Source organism: Loxodonta africana, chromosome 22, assembly GCF_030014295.1.
Source record: "Loxodonta africana isolate mLoxAfr1 chromosome 22, mLoxAfr1.hap2, whole genome shotgun sequence".
In the NCBI taxonomy this organism is placed as follows: Eukaryota; Metazoa; Chordata; class Mammalia; order Proboscidea; family Elephantidae; genus Loxodonta; species Loxodonta africana.
The window spans coordinates 23,676,716-23,694,705 of record NC_087363.1 but is presented as its reverse complement, the minus strand read 5'-3'; the positions used below and the strand labels follow the sequence as shown (position 1 = coordinate 23,694,705).

The following is a 17,990-nucleotide window of genomic DNA, read 5'->3' as shown; positions in this document are numbered from 1 at the left end:
CAGGTCTGTTCTAATGACACCCCTTAGAGGGGCCTCCCTCCTCATGCCCTTGTCACTTTCTACTACCTTGTGCTTTGTTCTAACAAAGCACTTAATCACAAATTAATGTGATTTTTTATACAGTGTCTCTCCTTTTAGAATGTAAGCTCCATTTTGTTCATTGCCATATTATATCCTCCAGTACCTGGAATACTGCTTGGCACATAGTAGGCACTCAAAAAAAAACAACGCAAAAAATTTTGTCTAGGCAATACAATATTTTTTTAAAAGGTTAAGCAGCACACATTTTAATAAATGGCACAGTGAGTATTAAAACTCAAATCTTTTACTCCAAACATTCTACCATGACATGATGCCCAGGAGACTGCCTGTGGGTAAAGCAAAAGTTAGGTTCTAGATACAGCGTTAACACAAATACGGTGGAAAAAACATAATGAGTAACCTACAACTGCGACGAGTAACCTACAGGTCAAACAGTTCAAAATTCTTAATTGTCACAATGACTCTAAATTTAATCAATAAATAAACTTTAGTCGGGGAAAAAAAAGTAACTCCTCCACTAGTTGTGCATGCCCGTGCCCTTGAGGCAGTGTCTCCCCTCATCAGGCCAAGCAGCACAGACCCCAGAGATGCTGCCTGGGATTTATGCCCCCCTCGCTCACACACCCAGCACCAGAAGTTACCCATCTTTCTTAAACCCAGGTGGGAGGGAAATCCAAGTACAAGGGCAACTCTTACCGAGTGGAGTGACCCGGGGCTGAACATCCTTCAGAACTTCATGCAGCCACTCCGTGAATCGAACGTAGTAAAGATCAGAGAAAATATCATCAACCCGTCCATTTTCAAACAGATACTAAAAGAAAAACAATCCATAAAAGTTGTTGGAAGTCTCCAGGGTAATTTTCAGGGAAAATGAACATATTTTTCAACCCCCAGTACCATACTTCTCCCTACCCACTCAACAAAGCAATACACCAGGTCAAACTGTCCAGCATGGGGCACATGTCACAGTGTGCTTCCAACCACGTGATGTGATTCTCACAACACCCTCCAGACCTGGGACAATGAGGCAGAGTTTGTGACTGATAATTTCCTCAGGCAAGGCAGTGTCTTGGGGTAGTAAAAAACATGGTGCAGGCTCTGGGGCCAGGGAGAGAGAGGACATAAGGGAGGCAGACCTTTCTCAAGCCAGGCAACAGGGTGAGTCCCAACCAGCAAACACTCTTCCCCCACACTTGTGGTCTTCTCAGGAGCCAACAAACACTAAGAAATCCACCTCTGCTCCTCTAAACTGCCAATCTAAAATGAGGTCCTCTGTTATGTTTCACCTTTCATGTCCTGAAAACCTAGCTACATTTGCATATCTAGGCAGATTCCTTCAAATAATTATTTTCTGTGAACCCAGAGAACAATAAAAAGCTCCGTGTCAGCACCTGACTTTGTTTTGGATGAATTATTTTTAGGAAAATCTTGTATTTAACAAAAAGAAAAGTGGTACATAAATGCTTTGTGATTAAAAAATAAAGGGGAGAGAGAGCAAGCAAGCCATAAGGTAATATACCAAATATTTTAACCAAAGTTTCTCTCAGTGGTGCTGCGATTATGCATGATGCTTATTGTATTTTCTAAAGTGAACATGTAGACCTCCTGCGATTTAAAAAAATGTGAATTTTAAAACTCATTATGTAGCTGAAAGATAACTTTCTTATTCTAACCACTTGCTTGTCATTTTATTAACTTGACCAAATGCAAACACCCAGCTGGAACACGTTCCTATGGAGGTCTGTTTCTTACCTTTTGAATACACAGGAAAATGTAGTAGAGCACATCTGGGTCATAGGGTTCACCTTCTCCATTTCGAGCTTCCCGTGTCATTAGACAGAGCCCATAGTTCAACTCGGCCACAGCAGAAGAGATGAGATCTTCCTGAAATCGCAGCAGCTGGCGTCCTGCAACACAAGCCCCAAAAGTGAATGGGGCCCCTGGCAACTGTTGTCTCTTTACCGGTCACTTGTATACTTGGGAAGGATGAGTCAGAGCAGATACTGTCAGTCATGGTTCTGGGTCAGAAATGGTCACCTGCATCTGTGATCAACTGGCCTACTAAGGCAGTAATCCCACATGCCCTAACCCTCCTCCCACCTTACACATCCCCGAAATTACAAAAGTATATGAGCCTGATGCCTAGAAAAAAGGGCCTTGAGTGTACCCACTGGTTCCCATCTCCTTCCAGAAGCTGCTCTGCCCAAGTCTGCTAGGTCGACTCCAGAAATTCCACAAATCCTGCTCATCTGCACAGGGTCAGACCTGCTTCTTGCTTGTTTTGAATTTGGCACACTATTTCAGATGATGTTTCCTAGTTAGTTCCCAGAACCAGGAGACACCACTTTCCTGCCATTCTGTCCTAATTCGATGCCATCACATTTTAGACAAAGCCCACCTTTTTCTCCCTCCCAAACACTCACTCCCAATGGGTGCCAGCCTGTTCTGAGCATCCTTCTCCAGCTCAGCGTTCTTGGTCTGGGCCCAGTTCTTCCACACTTCAAGCCCTTCTTCTGGCTTCAGAGAATTTGGAAGCAGAAGTTCTGGGGAGGGCTGTGGCTGTGATTGTGGTTCAACTTCAGCAACCTGGACAGTTTGAGCCTACGAGAGAGAAACCATCAAAATGTGTCAATACTGTTTTGCCTTAGACCCTTCTGCAAAAACTGCCAGAAAAATGTTATAGTTCATTTAATTAAAAAACAAAACTCTTTCTCCTTCTTGTCTTACTTTCAAGAAACTTTGGAGTTCTACTTATTCCAGGCACAGCAAGAGTAGAAATGCAACCAGACCAGTGCACTGTTTCTCAGCCCTGGCTGCACTTTAGAATCTCTAGTTGAAAAATACCAATACCAAAGCTCACCCCAGAAGCTCTGGGGTCAAGCCAAGGTGTCAGTCTTTTTAAAACCTCCCCAAGTAGAAAAGTAATTCTAATGTTCAGTCACCAATGAGAAGTACTGGTCCAAATCACTGAGCTTTAAAATGCAAACAAATCACTTGGGAATTTTATTAAAATGCAGATTATGATTCTAAAGATTTGAGGTCAAACCTGAGATTGTGCATTTCTAACAAGCTCCCAGGTGATGCTGAGGCTGCCGGTCTGCAGACCACATTCTGAGTAGCACGGGTCCAGAGCAGTGATTTTTAAAGATGCCTGCAACTTCAAGTCATCTGGGCTACTTTTGAAAAATACCCTTGCCTGGATCTATCCCTGGAGCCCTGGTGGTGCAATGGTTAAGAGCTACAGCTACTACCCAAAAGGCTGGCAGTTCAAATCCACCAGCTGCTCCTTGGAAACCTATGGGGCAGTTCTACTCTGTCCTCTAGAGTTGCTATGAGTCGGAATCAGCTCAATGGCAACAGGTGTTGGTTTGGCCCTATCCGTGGAGATTCTGGTTTTACTGGTCTAGTGTGAGGTCCTGGCATCAGTACTTTTAAAAGCTCCCCAGATAACTCTAATGTCCAGCCATGGTTGAGAACCATAATTTTAGAGAATAAAAAGTACAACCATCAAGTCTTGTCCTCCCACACCCCCAACTCTTATAAAATGAGAGAGTAAGACTTGAGAATCTTTATGGTTTCTCCAGTGACAAGGTTTCATTTTTTCATGTTCCTTCCGAAATAACAGTACTCTGGTTCAAAAGGACATAATTCATTTCCTGAAGACAGAAGGCACTATTCTAGTTTCTTGCCTGCAAAGGTAGAGTGGTTCCACCTTCAATGGGCTCTCAGGTGAATCATGCAGATAAAGGGGCAGAGGATGCCCCTGAGCCTCTATCACAATCTCTGAAGGGACGGACACCAAACACAGGCTCTTGGGCCTCACATACCTGTCTATGCTCTGAACAAACACTCTTGATCAATTCCCCAGGTCCTGGGGCCTACACATCCCTCTCCCAAAGAAAGGGTGCAGGAATGTCAAACTGTTCAAATGAAGGCAAAGTAATTCATACATGACATATACAAATTTGCTCATTAGCAAATAAAAATGATCCTACTAGCTTTGATAAGATATATCATTAAACAGGAAGATAATGCAATACCACTGCTTCCGGCATTATGTACCAAGACCCAAGAAAATGTTCATATGCTTTGACCGAATAAATCTGGGACTCTATCCTAAGGATACCACTTGAAAAACAGGAAATACTTTATGCATCAAGATATGCTACAGACATGTATAGAGACCAAAGTTTATTAGTGGTTACCTGGTGTGGGGGTGTGTGTGTGGGGGAGGTAGTTACCACATAAAGGGCAATGAGTTTCCATTACAGGTGATGAAAAATGTACATGTAAAAATGTTGAAATACCTAAAGCTTTGTTATATATTTTTATCAAAATAAAAAATTATAATATAGATTAAAAATATATATATACTGCAGAGGTGTTTACGTTAGGGAGAAATCTAAAATATTATTAATGTCCAGCAAAAGTGGAATGGTTAGGCAAGTTATACTATATTCATCCAAATAGGTTACAAAACTGACATTAAGCATGTTAACCATGACTAAGAAATAACTTTTACATGGTTAAGTAAAAAAAAGAAAAAAAAACTAAGATGTAAAAATGTAGAAAAAGTATAAAGATAACAATAAGTAAATCTGATTTTTCCCCTATCAAACTATAATAAAGGCAAGAGGGGTGAACATATGAATAACTTTAAAATACTTCCTACTTTTCTACGTTTTCGAACATTTCTATGATGGAAGAATGGTAAATCACAAATGCTCCTTTTCTTCCAATGAAAACTCTGGTACAGGTTTTATGTAAACAAATAGAAAGGTGAAGTAAAATCCGAGTGGGCAGAACACAAAATAAGGTTATCCTCATGGATTCCATATTTGCAAATTCACCTACTCACTTCAAGATCTATTTAGTGCCACGTTTTTTGCGCTTTTGTTGGTGATTTTACAGTTCAAATGGTCCCCAAGTGTAGTTCTGAAGTGTGGTCTAGTGTTCCTCAGCACAAGAAGGCTGTGGTGTGTCTTAGAGAGAAAATGCACGTGTTAGATAAGTTCTGTTCAGGCATGAGTTATAGTGCTGTTGGCTCTGAGTTCAGTGTTAATGAATCAACAATACATATTAAATGTCTTCAAACAGAAACACACATAAAACAAGGCTATGTATTGATAGTGTCCCTGGATACTGCAAATGGTTACTGTGCTCACTGCTAATCAAAAGGTTGGTAGTTTGAGTCCACTTAAAGGTGCGTTGGAAGAAAGGCCTGGTGATATGCTTCTGAAAATCTGTCACTGAAAACCCTAGAGAGCACAGTTCTACTCTGACACTCATGGGGTTGCCATGAGCCAGAAATGACCTAACTTTTTTTTTTTTTTTAAATATATTGATTGGTTGACAAAACGTGACCAGATGCTCAAAGGAATCTAACCCTGTATGGGCATTTGCTAATTGAGTGTTTAATTATAATTAATTATGTTCAATTCATATTCAATTTAATATCTAATTTGATTGTTTAATTATGTTCTTTATAAAACACAACTACTGTGAATAATAAGAACTGACTGTAATCCCATCTTTACATATATTTAGGCCCACAACTGTTCTCACCACATGGGGTTCTCACCACTGGGTCTGCATCTGATGCTCAGTAAACTAGCTTTAATTCTCTGCACCTGCCAAAAGCAGCCCTACTTCCTTGTAAAATCTCACCACCAGACTCTGTGGTTACTTAGGCTAGAAACTAATGAGATTAATACAAACTTTCAAAGAGTATTTGTATAAGTAGGTAACCTGACCACCTAATCTTTTAAAGATTCTAAAGAGATCTTTATACCCACCAACATTAAAAACCTCAAGGTTAGGATTTTCCATTTCCTTAGTTAGAGCTCAGATTTTAAAAGTAGAGAAATGAGTTACCACACATCTCCAAAGCTGTGAACTCTGAATCCAAAGTGCTGAGAAACAGCAAGAAATCAATTCAAATCATGCAAAAGCCTTAGTTTCTCTTATTCACTGATCCAACAATCATGTGTGCAAAGCTTTGTATTAGGCCTAGAAATACACGAATATATTAAGCAAAGAACTTTTGCTTCAATTTTAGTAAAGGGATGAAAAATCTTGGGGACAGTTTTACTCCTTGACTCCACTGGCTATTCTAGAAGTCACAAAAAGAAAGCCATTACTCTGAAATAGTTCCATTAACACATTCCTCTCAGATACCTACCGCAGGTCAGAAAGGCAGCCAAGCTCAGCGCCAGTTGACAAAATAGCACCCCAAGACTCTCAGAGTGAGTCATACAGAGGCCTCTTCTTCACCCTACACACAGGCCCAAGCCTCCCTTTACCTAATCAATAACCACTTCCTCAGCTAACCCTGCAATACATTCATTTCACTAAACGGTTTGTCACCAGCTACTGCTCTGGTCAAAGCCAAGTCTATAGCCAGACCACTCAATGCCTTCTTGAAAAACAAAAAACAGACAGCAATTTGAGCCAGTTGTGCTGTTAATATATTTTTGAGAGCTCTGGGAATAAAGAACAGGGAAACAGGGCAGTAGCTGTAAGTAGATCAAAGTAAAGGGAAGGTTTTTCCATAAATCTGGTTTTAAAAATAAGAGATAGAAAAGCTTTCAACCCATACCAGGTGAAAGAGCACAATACTTTGTCACCAGCTCTCCCTAGGGTTCAACCCATGGGCTTTGAGTGCCCCCATGGGAAGAAAACCTGTCTGTCAGGGACCTTGGGTAATGTGAGAAGGGGCTGCTATCCCCACAGGCTGTGAGTGCTCCAAGGGTAAAGACTGTCTTATTCATCTCTGTTCCCCAGCACTTAGCACAAAGCCTAATAAGGAGGGGCACAGGGATGTTTGTGGTATAAATGGACAAACGCATCTTTCCCTTGTGACGAGTATTCTCAACTTCTTTGTCTGGTAATAATACTTGCCCTAAGTCCCTAGAAGGTATTCTCAAAGGAGATACAGCTTCCCACTGGAGGACCCAGACATGCAAACTACACACAGAGAACAATGAGCACCCAAAGAGGCCTGACCTGGGATAAGACCACAAGGCCCGGGGTGGCTGAGGGGAGACCTGATGGGCTCCAGTCCTGTGAACAAAACCTAAGCACAGAGCCACATTACCACTCTCCTGGCTGCTCTCTCCTACACACAATCAATTCTACATACCTCTAGTAGAGTCCTCTCATCACTGCGACTCAGGATTCTGGAAAAATTTCCTATCACACATCAGATCAAGCTCAACTCTTCACTTTGGGAAGACAATCCTCCCATCTCTGTACTAGTTCCTCTCCCACGGTCCGTCTCTCATGCTGCCCTACGCCATGTCCCCTTTCTCCAGCCCTCTTTCTGTATTTATGATATTTCAACTCACTGGAGCAGTCCTTTGGTCAGCCTAAGCTGTAAACTAGAGTTCAAACCTCACTTTTTCCACAAGGATGTCCCTGCTGCCTCTTTACCCTAGAATGGTTTCTGAATTCCCAGCTTTTATCTTTTTCTGTGTGTAGCATATAACATCACACTTGATTATGCTGCCTTTTAAATAATCCAACGGAATAGAAATCATAAGTTTTCACTCCAACAACTAGACTCTAAGCTACCTGATGCAAGGACTCTGTCTTGTTCTATTACCAGGCCTGACAACTAGATATTTAGCATATCTTTAACAAATCAGTCACCCAAGATAATGAACTGCTGCCTCTACGAAACCACTCGGTCAGCTTCTGCTAATCACTTACAGCCTAGCCTGAATTCTAACAGAGCCTTGCTTGTGCCAGCTCCCTCACACTCATTCCCAGGAACCCCTTCCCTCTGAGGCATACTACCTGCAGCAGTCTAGGAGACCAGAGACCCTATATCCCACTCCAAAGGTCTGCTAGGTAAGGGACCTTGCTAGACAAGATTAACAATTAGACAAGATAAAAGAGCCAAGCAATTTTAAAGTTAAAATTTCAACAGTCCTATTTTTGCAACTTTTCTCTAAGCCTAAAAGTATTTCAAAATAAAAAGTCGGAAAAAAAATTTCAACACAGTTGCCGTAATAGAAAACTTAACTGAGGCTTATCCTGACTATAATGTCCCTGAATGGCATAAACAGCTTGCATTCAACTGCTAAACTAAAGGTTGGCCATTTGAACCCACCCAGTTGCACCACAGAAGAAAGGTCCAGCAACTTGCTTTGGTAAAGATCACAGCTAAGAAAATCCTATGGAGCAGTTCTACTCTGCATGAGCTGGAACTGACTCGACAGCAAAGGGTTTTGTTTTTGTTTTTTTAACCTATTTTCAAGGAACACAAAAATACTTGTGAGCAATCTGGCTGCAGACATGGCTTTTTCAAGGCTCCCAAAGATAATCACTTTTAACGGCCCACCAGGGGGTCTTCTAGGTCTTCTAATTTACCAGCGCCAGTCTCTTCAGATGACAACTAGAAGGAACAATCTCACAGCCTCTCCCTTGTAATGAGTTTACAATCTGTACCAATGCACAGAAGTAGCTCTTGGGACACAGAGAACACCTGGGGTGTCCCATATTGTATCTTATCTGGAACTCTACCGTCCCCAAGAAGAGACACAAAGAAACGCCCAGGTACCTACCCTCAAAACTCTGGCCCCAAAGCAGTTACTGCTTCTTTCATTTATCTCTAGGTTTTAGCAGAACAGACCTCCTGTCCGCTGCATAGCCTCACCTGAAGGCAATAGCTACTTCCACCCTCCTCACCCCCTCCCCTTAAAATATTAAATACCATATCACCATAAGGCCAACACCATGACAATAAACAATCCAGAGGCGCCAGAGGTTGCCAGACAAGTTCTGCATCACCATAGGTCCAGAGGGAGCAGACTGCCCTACAGATGAGTCTCACTTACTGAACAAGTAACCTGGAGCTGCTGCTGCTGTTGCTGCGGTGGTGGCGTCTGTTCCTGGGGAGTTTGCTGCTGCGGCTGCTGCTGGGGGTCCCATATATGCACAGTTTGAGCTGTATTCTGGTACGTGCCTGCCACGGCCTGCACAGCCACTGGAATGTGGATGTTGCCATTCATGAACTGTGCTGGAAAAAGAGAGTTTGCAAGGGTTTGCACTACCTCTTCATGCGAGTTTTTCACTACAGATGTGGTGCCCACCATCTTCTCCTTGTCATCCTCCAGCTTTACAGCTGCCAGGGCTGTGGGTGAGCCACTGACATGAACTGCGTTGTAGGCTTCCTGGGGAATGGCGATGTGGGTAATGCTCTGCTGCTGAGGGTCCCCCCGGGGCTGGGCAGAGTAAACAGGGATGGTCCAGGTTTCTCCTGTGGGGCTAGTAATGGTCCCAGTGGCACTGTACAGATGGGCACTGTCTACTGTCAGTAAGTCCGGCCTCAAAGACACATAACTCTGCTGCTGGCCTTGTGGAATGGCCAGCACAGTGGCCACCGGCTGCCCTGAGATGGCGTAGGACACAGTGATGGGCATGTCCACTTTGCGCTTCTTCACTGGCTGGAGGACACTGGCCGTGCCAACCCGCCGCTCCCCTTCCCGAGGTGAGCCTTGTTGAGACGGTGGTGGGGAAAGGGCACCCACGGTCTGGATTTGGATTTGCTGACCCCCAGCAAGAGACTGTCCAGCCACCAGCTGAGCCTGGATTTGCTGATGTGGGATGTGCTCTTCTGGGATCTCTGTAGCCTGGATCTGCTGGGCCGCCTGCACATGCTGCACCTGGATCTGGGCAGCCTGCAGCTGCGAGGGGCTGGGACTCTGCAGAGATGAGGTCTGGATAGAGGGGGCTGCTGGCTGTGGTGCCTGGCCCTGGATCTGCACCTGGACCTGGATGGGCTGCTCAGCAGGCTGGTGAACGGTGAGCTGAGGAGAGAACTGCTGAGCCGAGACCTGCTGCGGAGACTGCTGTACCTGCACCTGTACCTGCAGCAACAAAATTCACCAGTGAGTGAGTCAGGCAGCACTGCAAACCCAGCCCCCAAGGGAAGAAGACATGTCTGTAAGGGACCCTGGCTAATGGAGGGGTGGGGTGGGGGGCTACCATACCCAAGATTTCTGAAGAGGCCACAATCCCTAAAACTACAGGCAGAATTCTCCGGTATATCACTCTGCACACTCAGAGTGACATACATCCACCCCAGAGAGAAAGTAAAACCATCCACTGGGGTCCAAGAAGGAAATACTAGAACTTTTGCTAATTTTTAACTCTTCTTTTTTAAATGCCCCCCCCCCCCAAAAGACCAGACTTAACGGTCTGACTGAGACTAGAAGGTCCCCAGAGGTCATGGTCCCCAAACCTTCCGTTAGCCCACGCCTGGAACCATTCCCAAAGCCAACTCTTCAGACACGGATTAGACTGGACTATAAGATAGAAAATGATATTAGTAAGAAGTAAGCTTCTTGGCTCAAGCAGACACATGAGACTATGTTGACAGCCCCTGTCTGGAGGAAAGATGAGAAAGCAGAGGGGGACAGAAGCTGGCTGAATGGACACAGGGAACACAGGCTGGAGAAGGAGTATGCTGACTCATCTGGGGAGAACAACTAGGAGTACATAGCAAGGTGCATATAAACTTTTTTAAGAGAGACTGACTTGATTTGTAAACTTTCACTTAAAGCACAATAAAAAAATAAAATGTCCCCCTTTGTCTTTTCTATACTGGTATAGCAATAAAAGTATATAATTTATAAATATACATTCAGGTGTATGCTCAAAAATATTTTATCCATTGGGTGACAAAAAAGTATGAGTGCTTGTAAGGTCAGAAAGACAAGTACGTTCCACAGGCATTCAGTGCCCACCTGTCCAACCTGGGATCAAAACTACCTCTTACCAGCAATAACTAATGGAAAACACTGTAGAGACAAAATCTCCTTTGGTTCAGTGTTGACTGTTGCATGATTCTGTAGAGTGCTTAATTAAGATACCTTTGTTTTAATAAGCCCTGGTGGCAAAGTGGTTAAGAGCTCAGCTGCTAACCCAAAGGCCGGTGGTTCAAACCCATCAGCAGCTCTGTGGGAGAAAGATGTGGCAGTATGTGTCCTTTGGAAACCCCAGGGGGCAGTTTCACTCTGTCCTATAGGGTTACTTATGAGTCAAAAGTGACTTGACAGTGATGGGTTTGTTTCTTTTAGGTTTACTGTGCTTTATTAACTCTATGTTTCTTAATGGCTTTAAGTGTAATCTTCCAGGCTCCAACACTTAGGTTAACTGTCTCAGAAAACCAGCTGAAACACTGATATCTAAACAAACAGAAAAAAAGGCACCTTGAAACATAAGCCTAAATTGAAGGCGATTCTAAAGAGACAGAAAAAGGAAAAAGATGATCCCTAAGCCTGATACCCTAGGAAAATTCTGTATCGATTAGGGGGGAGGAACACAAGACATTCCTGGAGAGCTGAATTTGGTTTGCTTCAAAAAGCAGTATTTCTAACCCTCTATCAATTCCTCATATATCACACTGTATTTTAGGTCCCTTCTCAAGTGAATCATGACTTTCTTATACAATTTTTTCTTTCTTTTCCAGAGTTAATAGCCTTCTTCTTTTTCTGTTATCAGAAGAGACACAGATACAACTAGCTGTACTTCCTGGTTCTTGATCATACAACATGAACCAGTATCAGTTGCCAGGAGATCAACTCCAACTTATGGCGACCCCATGTACATGTGAGAGAACTGCACTTTATAGAATTTTCAACTGCTGATTTTTAGAAGTAGATCACTAGGCCTTTCTTGCAAGGTTCCTCTGGGTAGACTTGAACCTACTTCCTTTCAGTTAGCAACCAAGTGTGTTAACCTTTTGTACTACCCAGGGATTCTACAATAGGTACAGTATTAATTTCTTCTTGAAGCATTCTAACTTCCTTTTTCCATTTGGACAGTCCGTTTTACAGGTCTTTTGTACAGCTACCACACACTTGATTAGACCTCAATGCTGAGCTAGTTATACGGTTTCTTTTATTCTCAAGACTTCTTTCCTAAAATTTTTATTTATTTTGTTGAGTACAACATCAATTAAGTTTTTCAGAAAGTATACGTCTGAGTGTGGTCCACAGACCAGCAGTACCAGCGCACTGACTTAGGAACCTAAAAATGCAAACTGTCAGACCCCACCCTAGGCCTACTGAATCAGATTTCTGGGGTTGGAGCCCAGCCATCTGTTTTAAGAATCCCTCTAGGTGATTCTAACGCACCCTGAAGTTTGATACCACTGGTCTAAAAGTTCTATTAGACTGCACTAGTCTAAATTCTTTACTTTGCAGGTGAACCATCTATCCTTTTCTTCAGTGCCATTCATGATCCAGAGCTCAACACCACAACATGAGGGCTAAGTGCTCCAGCTAAAGTATCGATAAGAACCATGAGGTAGCATGTATATCAACCCTCGTAGGAATCTTTTCTCCCAAATAATCACTGAAGCTGAGAAAAATTTGTACCTAATGCCATTTCTAGATTGATTGGTTGATTTTGCTACTTAAAGTTAAAACCAGGACTTTATTTAAAGGACAATGTGCTGGGTCACTGAGTGTGTTGGACCAATTCCCAAATTCTACCCCATGAACAGCAATTTTTTAAATTACTTTCTTATTTCCACAAGAAAAGAAACAGCCTCGCTTATATTTTTTCAAAAGCTGTACTGGTCCAATACCCACTAGTTACATGTAGCTAGTAAGCACCTGAAATGTGGCTACTGCAAATGACAATAACCTAAGAAGTATAAAATAAACGCCAGATTTCAAAAAAAAAAAAAAAAAAGAGTAAAATATTTAATAACTTTTACACTGATCACATGCTAAAATATTAGGTTAAATAAAACGTATTTTTCAAATTAATTTGTTTCTTTTTCTTTTCACAATAAGGCTACCAGAAAAGTTAGAACAACACATGTGGCTTTCATGTTCTGAAATCCACCAAAGACAGACCAATGAGGACAGTACTCAGTGTGCCAGAGGAGGTCCCCACAAGGTGGTGAGTCACAGCACCTGGGATCCAAATCCACCCGCATCTCTTTCAACAACTAGTAAGCAAAGCCTTAGGGATCTCGGTAGAATTTTACTGCTCAAATAAAGCTCTTCTGAAAGTCTCAAGTCTTTACCCAAGTATTAGACATCTACCAAATTCCTATTATACAAATGAACTTAGAAACATTATCAGATAAGATTTAAATGCAGGTAAAGACCTGAAATAAAGAGCTGAAAAGGGAGCAATAAGTGATCCACAACCCTAAGTGATGATGAGGATTCCAAATCACCCCACAAAGTACCAATAAGAAGGCACCTGATTTTAGCATCCCTATTTGCAGATGATATGATCTTATACACAGAAAACCTCAAAGGATTCACAAGAAACCTACTGGAACTAATAGAAGATTTTGACAAAGTTATCAGGATATAAAAGAAACACACGAAAATCAGTTGGATTACCCTACACCAACAAAGAGAACTTCAAAGAGGAAATCACCAAATCAATACCATTTACAATAGCTCCTAAGAAGACAAAAAAAAAAAAAAAAAAACTAACCAGAGATGTAAAAGACCTGTACAAAGAAAACTACAAGACACTACTGCAAGAAACCAAAAGAAACCCACATAAGTGGAAAAACATACCTTGCTCATGGACAGGAAGACTCAACATTGTGAAAATGTCAATTCTACCCAAAGCGATCTACAGATACAAGGGAATCCTGATCCAAATCCCAACGACATTTTTTAATGAAATGGAGAAACAGATCACAAACTTCCTATGGAAATGGAAGAGACCCTGGATAAGTAAAGCATTACTGAAGAAGAAGAACAAAGTGGCAGGCCTCACGTTACCTAATTTTTGAACCTATTTTACTACCATGATAGTCCAAACACCCTGGTAGTGGTACAACAACAGATACGCAAACTGATGGACCAGAATTGAGAGCCAGACGTAAATCCACCCATCTACAAAAAAAAAAAACAAACCCAATGCTGGCGTGTCGATTCTCATAGCGACCCTATAGGACAGAGTGGAACTGCCCCATAGAGTTTCCGAGGAGCGCCTGGAGGATTCTAACTGCCGACCCTTTGGTTAGCAGCCGTAGCACTTAACCACTAGGCCACCAGGGTTTCCACCAACCTATAAGCAGCTGATTTTTTTTTTTTTTTTAAGCAGCTGATATTTGACAAAGGCCCAAAGTTAAACGGGAAAAAGACAGTCTCTTTAACAAATGGTACTGGCATAACTGGGTATCCATTTGCAAAAAAATGAAACAAGACTCATACCTCACACCATGCACAAAAACTAACTCAAAACGGATCAAAGACCTAAACATAAAATCTAAAATGACAAAGATCATGGAAGAAAAAATAGGGACAGCATTAGGATCCCTAATACATGGCATACACAGAATACAAACCATAACTAACAATGCACAAATACCAGAGAGAAACTAGATAACTGGGAGCTCCTCAATATCACTTATGCTCGTCAAAGACTTCACCAAAAGAGTAAAAAGACAACCTGCAGACTAGGAAAAAATTTTTTATTATGACATATCCGATCAGGATCTAATCTCTAAAAGCTACAAGATACTGTAAAACCTCAACAACAGAAAGGCAAATAACCCAATTAAAAAATGAACTAAAGATATGAACAGGCACTTCATCAAAGAAGCCATTCAGGCGGCTAAGAGACACATGAGGAAATGCTCACAACCATTAGCCATTAGAGAAATGCAAATCAAAACTACTTTGAGATACCATCTCACCCCAACGAGGCTGGCATTAATCCAAAAAAACACAAAATAATAAATGTTAGAAAGTTTGTAAAGAGACTGTTATACACTGCATGTGGGAATGTAAGATGGTACAACCACTTTGGAAATCGATTTGGTGCGTCCTTAAAAAGACAGAAATAGTAGTGTCATATGATCTAACAATCCCACTCCTTGGAATATATCCTAGAGAAATAAGAGCCGTCACGCAAACAGATATATGCACACCCATGTTCACTGCAGCACTGTTCACAATAGCAAAAAGATGGAAACCACCTAGGTGCCCATCAACAGACAAATGGATAAACTGGTATACTCACACAAGGGAATACCATGCAATGATAAAGAACAATGATGAATTTGCAAAATATCATACAACATGGATGAATATGGAAAATATTATGCTGAGTGAAATTAATCAGTCGCAAAAGGACAAATATAAGACCGCTATTATAATAAACACAGAAAACAACCTTCTTTGATGGTTAAGAGGGTGGGGAGGGAGAGAGAGGGAAATTCACTAACTAGATAAACCCACTGCCGTTGCATCAATTCTGACTCATAGCAACCCTACAGAACAAAATGGAGCTGCCCCACAGAGTTTCCAAGGAGTGCCTGGTGGATCTGAATTGCCAACCTCTTGGTTAGCAGCCACAGCACTTAACCACTACGCCACCAGGGTTTTTCCACTAACTAGATGTTGTCGTTAGGTGCTGTCAAGTTGGTTCCGACTCATAGCGACCCTATGCACAACAGAATTAAACACTGTCTGGTCCTGCGCCAACCTCACAATTGTTGCTATGCTTAAGCCCACTGTTGCAGCCACTGTGTCAATTTATCGCGTGGAGTGTCTTCCTCTTTTTCACTGATCCTCTCTTTTATCAAGCATGATGTCCTTCGCCAGGGACTGACTGATCCATCCTGATAATATATTCAAAGTTTGTGAGATGTAGTCTTGCCATCCTTGCTTCTAAGGAGCATTCTGGCTGCCCTTCTTCCAAGACAGACTTGTTTGTTCTTTTGGCAATCCATGGTATATTCAATATTCTTTGCTAACACCACAATTCAAAGCCTTCAATTCTTCGGTTTTCCTTATTCACCTGGCCAGCTTTCACATGCACTAACTAGATAGTAGACAAGAATTATCTTAGCTGAAGAAATGGGACAACACACAATACAGGGGAAGTCAGCACAACTGGACTAAACCAAAAGCTAAGAAGTTTCTTGGACACACCAAACACTTTGAGGGACACAGTCGCCAGGGCATGGGTCTGGGGACCATGGTTTCAGGGAACATCTAGGTTAACTGGCATAACAAAGTTTATTAAGAAAATGTTCTGCATCTCACTTTGGTGAGTGGTGTCTGGGGTCTTAAAAGCTTGCTAACAGCCATCTGAGATGCATCAATTGGATCCAACCCACCTGGAGCAAAGGAAAATGAAGAACACCAAAGACACAAGGAAAATGTTAGCCCAAGCGACAAAAGGGCCACACAAACCAGAGACTCCATCAGCCTGAGACTGGAAGAACTAGATGGTGCCCAGCTACCAATGACCGCCTTGACAGGGAACACAACAGAGAGTCCCTGACAGAGAGCAGGAATAAAGTGCAGTGTAAGACTCAAATTCACATAAAAAGACCATATTTAATGGCCTGAGACTAGAGAAACCCCAGAAGACATGGCCGCTGGACTCTCTGTTAACCCAAAACTAAAACCATTCCTGAAGCCAACTCTTTAGACAAAGATTAAACTGGACTACAAAACATAAAATAATACTCATGAAGAGTGTTCTTCTTAGTTCACGTAGATACACAGACTAAATGCGCAGCTCTTGGCCAGAGTCGAGATGAAAATGCAGAAAGGGATAGGAGTTGGTTGAATGGACATGGAAGACGCAGGATGGAAACGGAGAGTGGTGCTGTCACATTATAGGGGTTGCAACTAGGGTCACAAAACACTATGTGTATAAATTTTTGTTCAGGAACTTAATATGAGCTGTAAATTTGCACCTAAAGCACAATTTAAAAAAGTACCCAATTTTAGTCCTGTTTTAGTCACCATGGAGCCCTAGTTGGTACAGTGGTTAAGAGCTCAGCTGCTAACTAAAAGGTCAGCAGTTCAAATCCACCAGCTACTCCTTGGAAACCCTATAAAACAGTTCTACTCTGTCCTATAGGGTCACTACGAGTCGGAATCAACTCGACCGCAACTGGTTTGGTTTTGGTGTTTTGGTGGGGGAAATGAATCACACAAAATCACATGGTTGCACTGGCTTCAAAGAATGAATTTGGGAATTCCTTCTCTATGCTCTGAAATAGTTTGAGTTATGTGGACTCTTCTCTGAATGTTTGGCAGAATTCTTCAGCGAAGTCACCCAGACCAGGGCTTTTTTTTATTATCTCTTCAATGTCTTCTTTTGTTATGGGTCTATCCCACTTTCCTACCTCAGTTTGTTAGTTTAGGTATCAATTCCTTTTCTGAATAAACTAGGACAGGGTGGCAGGAGGTTGCCTGAAGGCCTTCAACTCTTAACAGACCTATGCCACTTTTCTACTTAACCTCTGACATATACTTTTGTCTCCACCAGTTCACTGTAACTGTTTTAAGGATGCCAATCACACTCGCAAGCTGAAAGAACTGAAGAAAGAATTTAAACCTTGAGTTGCATTAATGAAGGATTCTATGGGCAAAATGTTGAATGACACAGGAAGCATCAAAAGAAGATGGAAGGAATATACAGAGTCGCTGTACCAGAAAGAACTGGTGAACCTTCAACCATTTCAGGAAGTAGCATATGATCATGAACCAATGGTACTGAAGGAGAAGTCCAAGCTGCACTGAAGGCACTGGCTAAAAACAAGGTTGCAAGAACTGATGGAATACCAAGTAAGATGTTTCAACAAACGGATATAACACTGGAAAAACTCACCTGTCATGCCATGAAACCTGGAAGACAGCTACCTGGCCAACTGACTCCAACAGATCCACATACGTGCCCATTCCAAAGAAAGGTGATCCAACAGAATGCAGAAATTATTGAACTGTATCATTAATAACACACCAAGTAAAATTTTGCTGAAGATCATTCAAAGACAGCTGCAGCAGTACAACAGGGTACTGCCAGAAATTCAACAAAGATTCAGAAGAGGACCTGGAATGCAGGATATCACTGCCGATGTCAGATGCATCTTGGCTGAAAGCAGAGAATACCAGAAAGATGTTTACCTGTGTTTTATTGACTAGGCAAAGGCATTT

At 42.1% G+C, this 17,990-nt stretch overlaps 1 protein-coding gene across 2 annotated transcripts in view; it reads right to left on the bottom strand.

The window, feature by feature from the left end:
• The window catches only part of QRICH1 (glutamine rich 1), a 46,517-nt gene that overhangs the window by 6,469 nt on the left and 22,058 nt on the right, over positions 1-17,990 (bottom strand). For both annotated transcript variants that reach the window (XM_003409669.4, XM_010589819.3), the window contains exons 3-6: positions 8,883-9,914; positions 2,466-2,643; positions 1,795-1,949; positions 739-853 (exon numbers count right to left, since the gene is read on the bottom strand). In XM_003409669.4, the coding sequence (XP_003409717.1) occupies positions 739-853; positions 1,795-1,949; positions 2,466-2,643; positions 8,883-9,914 (1,480 nt within the window). The remainder of the gene's footprint in view (positions 1-738; positions 854-1,794; positions 1,950-2,465; positions 2,644-8,882; positions 9,915-17,990) is intronic.